The sequence below is a fragment of the Berghia stephanieae genome, chromosome 2, assembly GCF_034508935.2.
Source record: "Berghia stephanieae isolate SIO BIC M18660-M18661 chromosome 2, UCSD_Bste_1.3, whole genome shotgun sequence".
In the NCBI taxonomy this organism is placed as follows: domain Eukaryota; kingdom Metazoa; phylum Mollusca; class Gastropoda; order Nudibranchia; family Aeolidiidae; genus Berghia; species Berghia stephanieae.
Genome location: NC_088361.1, coordinates 19797437 through 19799936, shown reverse-complemented (window position 1 = coordinate 19799936; position 2500 = coordinate 19797437). Strand labels below are relative to the sequence as shown.

Genomic DNA, 2500 nt, shown 5'->3' with positions numbered 1-2500 from the left:
TTCACTATGTGGGTCACGTTGAGCACATTTGCAAAGTGACCAATGACCTCGAGCACATGGAAAGTTAATATAGATAGTATGCGCTTGGCTAAGAATCTCATAACATTGCCATCCGGAAGTATAACGGACCAACACACAACACTGTGTGTATCCATGAACGTTTATAGTCTGGTTAATACACTTCAGTGAGCATTACTCATAAACGCGGATGGCAAAAAACAATAACAAAGACTTGAGTGACGTCATCTTCGAACTATCTATAGACCATGCCCATTTATCTGCGTGTACGTTTTCCAAAACTACAAATTAAGAAATTAAGGAGCAGGCACCGGTGTGAGGTAAAGAACTGAATAAGTGTGTGTGAAAAGTGCGAGACAAAACAAGAAAGAAAATACAAGAAAAATAAACATCCCAAAAAAATCATATCGACTACAAGAGCTGGGATCGATCTTGCTCCCTTTGCGTGTGACGCGAGAACTCTACCAACTCAGCTAATGGAATCCACCAGTACCTGCTCCCTTTGATAATTGGATTCAGTAGTTTGATGTCACGCCGCCCGGCAACGGCGGCCATCTTGGCTCTAAACAAAGAAAATCATTACTTTTTATTCTTCATGCTGGCTAGAACTTTTCATATGTCTTGTGATCAGAATGTGTAAAAGTCAAAACATGATCAAATTTATGGGGTTTTTTTCTTCCTCGGGATACGCTTTTATGCTCGCCGGAGAAATATTTCATACGGGCGTCCGCCATTGTTCCGATAGTTTAGAGCCAGTGTTACAAAGTTACCATGCGTCATAAGGAAGGAAGTGACGTTCCGACTGTTGAAGATTACTTACCAGTACTCCAACCAACTCATTGTTCTTTCTTTCTTCAATCTTCCCCCTCAGGTTCACGGTTCTCGCTCATCTTCCCGATTCGTGCCGACATCCAATGAAAACTGGTACACAGACACTCTAACAGACGGTGTGCTCTTCGTGAAGAAACACATGATGGTATCCAGATGTTCTTCCCGCTACGTCCAGCTCAAGCCTGGCAAGAATATCAACGCCAAAGGAAACAGACGGAGCCTTTATGGTCAGTTCTCGAAAAAAAACACTTGAGCTTCAAAATAAATAATAATTAATAATAATAATAATAATATAATAATAATAATAATAATAATAATAATAATAATAATAATATGATAATAATAATAATAATAATAATAATAATAATAATAATAATAATAATAATAATAATAATAATAATAATAATAATAATAATAGATAATAATAATAATAATAATAATAATAATAATAATAATAATAATATAATAATAATAATAATAATAATAATGATAATAATAATAATAATAATAATAATAATAATAATAATAATAATAATAATAATAATAATAATAATAATGATGATGATAATAATAATAATAATAATAATAATAATAATAATAATAATAATAATAATAATAATAATAATAATAATAATAATAATAATAATAATAAATAGATGAATAAATTCCCTTTATTCATCCCATTGAGGAAATTTGTCTCCAGGGTCTAATCCAAGGGAAAACTGGAATAACGCAGGCGTCAGCCGCAGTGCAGCGCCGCAAATTAAGCTAGTGCGAGGTAACTTGCTCAAGGCCACACAGCGCAGCGGCGGGTGATCGAACTAGCTACCTTTCGGGTACGAGAAGCAAAGACTGTTCTGTTGAGCCACGCTACCCCGTGATGGCAAAATAGAGCAATATCCACGAAAGGTGCTCAAAGCCCTTTACAAGTGGTTCCTGGCCAATACCAATAGTTAACACGTAGGACGTGACATGACGCCTGTTAGGCGATATTACATTTTTTTTTTTCGGACAGACACAAAACTGTTAACGACAAGGTACTCATTTTAAATCTGAGTACGGTGAGAGAATGTGAGGAAAGAGCCTTTACCAGGGATTCAACTATGTGCCGAGCGAGGCTCGAACCCTGTAACCTTCCGATCCGAAGTGGGGTGTTATAACACTAGACCACATAGGGGAACACATAGCTGAACAAATTCAGATATTATTATTATTATTATTATTATTATTATTATTATTATTATTATTATTATTATTATTATTATTATTATTATTATTATTATTATTATTATTAGATAGATAGATAGATAGATAGACAGATAGATAGATATATAGATATATAGATAGATAGATAGACAGACAGATAAACAGACAGATATATATATATATATATATATATATATATATATAGATAGATAGATAGACAGATAAACAGACAGATATATATATATATATATATATATATATATATATATATATATATAGATAGATAGATACATAGACAGATAGATAGATATATAGATATATAGATAGATAGATAGACAGACAGATAAACAGACAGATAGAGAGCTGTATAGATAGATAGATAGATAGATAGATAGACAGATAGATAGATATATAGATATATAGATAGATAGATAGACAGACAGAT

The 2500-nt window shown here is 32.5% G+C and overlaps 1 protein-coding gene across 8 annotated transcripts in view; it reads left to right on the top strand.

The window, feature by feature from the left end:
* Positions 1 to 2500, top strand: part of LOC144964446 (fibroblast growth factor 18-like) — a 162726-nt gene that overhangs the window by 136330 nt on the left and 23896 nt on the right. For all 8 annotated transcript variants that reach the window (XM_078898710.1, XM_078898712.1, XM_078898711.1 and 5 more), the window contains one exon: positions 890 to 1076. In XM_078898710.1, coding sequence (XP_078754836.1) covers positions 890 to 1076 — 187 coding nt within the window. The remainder of the gene's footprint in view (positions 1 to 889; positions 1077 to 2500) is intronic.